Source organism: Pleuronectes platessa, chromosome 3, assembly GCF_947347685.1.
Source record: "Pleuronectes platessa chromosome 3, fPlePla1.1, whole genome shotgun sequence".
In the NCBI taxonomy this organism is placed as follows: Eukaryota; Metazoa; Chordata; class Actinopteri; order Pleuronectiformes; family Pleuronectidae; genus Pleuronectes; species Pleuronectes platessa.
This window is the reverse complement of record NC_070628.1, coordinates 23,766,501-23,770,147: the sequence shown is the minus strand read 5'-3', so window position 1 is coordinate 23,770,147 and position 3,647 is coordinate 23,766,501. Positions and strand designations below refer to the sequence as shown.

General features: G+C 45.6%; 1 protein-coding gene across 1 annotated transcript; it reads right to left on the bottom strand.

The window, feature by feature from the left end:
* Positions 1 to 1,267: 1,267 nt before the first annotated feature.
* LOC128437215 (homeobox protein HMX1-like) lies at positions 1,268 to 3,418 on the bottom strand. Its single transcript, XM_053419277.1, has 2 exons — positions 3,130 to 3,418; positions 1,268 to 1,887 (listed from the first exon to the last, which is right to left on the bottom strand). The coding sequence occupies exons 1-2, from the start codon at positions 3,416 to 3,418 to the stop codon at positions 1,268 to 1,270; spliced, it is 909 nt and encodes a 302-aa protein (XP_053275252.1).
* Between the last annotated feature and the right edge of the window lie 229 nt (positions 3,419 to 3,647).

Below are 3,647 nucleotides of genomic sequence, written 5' to 3'. Positions count from 1 at the left end.
GCCTGTTCTGTCTCTGCATCCTCCTGGAAGTTCTTAAGTCAAGTCAGAGTTTGGGATTTGTTTTTCTGTTTAATCTGATTTGCAAATTTAAAGTTACGTGCTTTGTTATTACTGCTGTTCCAGAGTCAGGTTTACACAACGTTTCTCAGAATCGTCATTTAGAGTTTGAGTTGTGTTTTTCAGCGAAGTTACTGATTCATTCAGTCGAGGAACGGTTTCGTGAATAAAAATAAAAATATATAGTCAAACCTAAAGAGTCGCTTTTTAACATAATTATTACAAGAATTGTTTATTGCATTTAAAACCCAAACCTATTAATATGTATGTACTATTAAACACGGTGCGAAAAGACAAATACCGTAGCTTCAGATCGCAGTCTTATCTTTTTGCTAATATAATTTCCTCCCTTGTTTTATTTTTAATTTTTAATTTTGTTTATAGCCACAGAGAGCATTTATTTGATTCCCTCTAACACTACAGTTGTTCTGATCCACATCGTCTGGCTGTATGGAAACAGAATTTTACATGAATAAACTGCTTAAATCTTTAAACACATTTTCATAGGCCTTGTATGTGTTTTAGTAGTTTCTACAGGAGCTTCCCTTCAAATACTTGCAACAATAAAGTTTGCAAACCGCTGAAAAGTTTTTAATGAACAGTATATTATTTGCATGTTGCTAGTCGAAATAAAATTATATTGTATAACCCAAGTCAAAGCCCTTCTTACACAGTCCTTTTAGAAGCAGCAGGTATGAGGTCGACTCTGTCATTTCAGAAAAGACGCACCGGTTCCTGAGCTTTGTTCTTTGCTTGTGTCAGCGAACATGTGGATTCACTTCTCTCTGTATAAACACTCCTCTGTGTGAGCCTGACACTTTATCATGGACACACATAATGTGAGGCTTTATACACAGCAACAGAAGTACAGACAAAACATTATTTTTGGAATAATTTTATTAAACTATTATGTGAAAAAGTGACAACGTTGGAAAACCCCGTGGCTTTAAATATATAAATTTGTAAAAAGAAGAAAGAAATCCGTGTCTTTTTCAAACGTACAGCACGTGATCAGCCTCCACTGGCTGCTGTCATAGTTCATATACAGTGACAGGAGCAGAGGCTTCGCAGAGAGGTGTAGGGATGATGCATTACTGTGTGTTACAGTCACACTCTCTGTGGCTCTTTGGGTGCAGTCAGCAGTTTTCTGTTTTCATTGGGGACTATTGCACGATTCGGTGGTGTTCAACAGTTTGATATGAATCGGTCTTTACACCAGGCCGGTCATCTGCGACCTCAGCATGCTCATGGAGTGAGCAAACGAGGACAGAGGGTAGTTGAAGGAGCTGGGGAAGCCCGCGACGTGTGCAGAGCCTGGATGCCCGGTCAGGTTGAAACCCAGAGCAGCAGTGGGTGTGGGCCCCTCGTGATAGAGAATGGGGACCCGGACAATCCTCTGCGTGGAGTTTGGGATGTGAACAGCCTCCAGGTCCGCCGCCAGCTGCCTCTTCCATTTGTTCCTCCGGTTCTGAAACCAGATCTTCACCTGGGTCTCTGTCAGGTGGAGAGACGCCGCCAGCCCCCCTCTCTCCGAGCTGCTCAGGTACCGCTTCATGTCGAAGGTGGACTCCAGCTGGAAGACCTGACTGCGGCTGAACACGGTGCGGGTCTTCTTCTTCCGAGTGGAGTTCGCGTCGGACTCCTGCTCCGGCCGTGCGCCAAATGCATGGGGCGCGTCCTCGTTGTCGTCTGTCAGGTGGCTGTCCCCTGATTTCTGCTCGGTCTCGTCGCTGCCCTCGGTTATGGACTCGGACACGGCCGGTGAACCTCTGTCACTGGTCGTCATGGAGCAGCAGTGGTCCTCTGGACTTGTATTGTCCCTTGATGGACCTGAAAATCGAATTATAAAAAATTAAAACAGGACACAATAGCACATGTTTCTCTCAGCCAAGCTTTCAGTTTTTTCTCTCTCAAACAAATGAAAACCTTGCATTGCCTTTGTGTACTGAGGCATTGCGAAATAAAGTAATATACCTGAATGAAATATTTATGGAAATGCGCAACAAATTAAAATTACTGAAATAACTTGGGAGAGATACAACTTTACCATCTGATATTTACTCCACTTAACTGCATATTTGTATGTATTAATTATAATAAATTCATGAACTTAAACATTTTTTTGATTGTATTACAGCACATGGTGAGGAAGAAGGGACATTTCTGATAAGACAAGAGCAACAGTCTGCCATATGAACGCATATGAAAACTTTTGACTCTTGTAACCCAATAATCACTTCCAACAAGTTTGCTGTGTGGGCATGACGCCTCAATCACTTGAGAACACGACCACTCAAATTCTGGAATTTTAAAATCCAAAATAAATTAACACCATTAAGAGAAGCACTTTGTCGTCATGAGTAAGGACACGTGAGTTCCCCAAATGGCACTGGGTGTGCGTAAAAGCGTCACGTTGACGTGGCGACAGTGTTACTGCGCCTCTGTTTTGAGTTGTAATCTGGGCATTTGTGCGTAATCCTTTTGCGTAAATTAAAAATTGTTTTACGGATGTATTGATGACGAACAATACTGAAATAGCCACTGCTGTATCCAGCTATTGAATCCAAAATACACTCAACAAACCAAGTCGCCTCAGCCAGTGAATGAGGTTCGGGAGCTCTGTGAGCTCAGGCGCCACGGGTCCAACACTCCAGCCTCCACATACGACTCACACTGGGATCGAAGCTTTTACTTGATGGAGCGGGAAGCAGCAGGCGTCCCGCCCGCTTTCTATCAACTGCTCTTGCTTTTTATAAAGCCCCCAACAATACGTTTACATCAATAAATAAACGACACTGCTGCGAGTCTAATAACACCAACCATTTAAATGCGTGGTGTTAAGTCCAAACTGCGCAATAAAGACAAAAGAGGGTGTGGATCATGGACAAATTCCGGTATGAAATTACAGTGACTGTTATTTAAGACAATGGTCCATTATAACACGGTGATAATCTACAGCGCCGTGTTTCAACAGTCGCTGTAACAAACTGCCCATGCCCTGGCGCGTTATGCTGCACATGGTTTCAATAATCAATCCATTTCAGAAATCATAACAAATATATTCATACTCACTGTGTGGTGTGTCCGACGCTCTGAAGTTCAGGGATGCAGCCCCCCCGCGGTACCACTGCAGCGGGGACTCCCTGTACGGGGATCGGGCCGTGGAGCTGGAGCCGTGGGGCTCAGGATGCGAGTTCACGACTCGGTCAACAGAGACGATTTCCACCGCTCCCGCTTCCCATCGACTGCCGTCCGACGCCAGCTCCTGCCCATCCCGCTCCTTGCCAAGTAGGTTCTCGATGAAAAACGACGACGCCCGCGATGAGGTGGGGGTCGGTGTCTCGGCCAGCTTCTCCTGCATGTTGTCCCGTGTTTCACGGCGCGTTTCCCCACAAGAAACCCGAGCCTGTCCCGTCTCGGTCGTGCGTCAAGTCGACCAGCGAGGCTTGAACGCGGTCACTTCAAGCCTCGCTGCTGCTGCTGCTGCTGGACTGTGATGAGAGGAGGACTCATGGCACGGGACGGGACGGGGGGGATCTCCTCGTTGCCAGCGGGAGGAGAGGGAGACCGATCGGCAGTAGTACAGTGAC

Excerpts from the sequence above, each read along its gene's own strand:
- LOC128437215 (XM_053419277.1), bottom strand. The coding sequence starts at position 3,418 with ATGCAGGAGAAGCTGGCCGAGACACCGACCCCCACCTCATCGCGGGCG. Across the intron at positions 1,888-3,129 it reads AGCGTCGGACACACCACACA|GTCCATCAAGGGACAATACA; the intron begins GTGAGTATGAAT and ends TTCGATTTTCAG.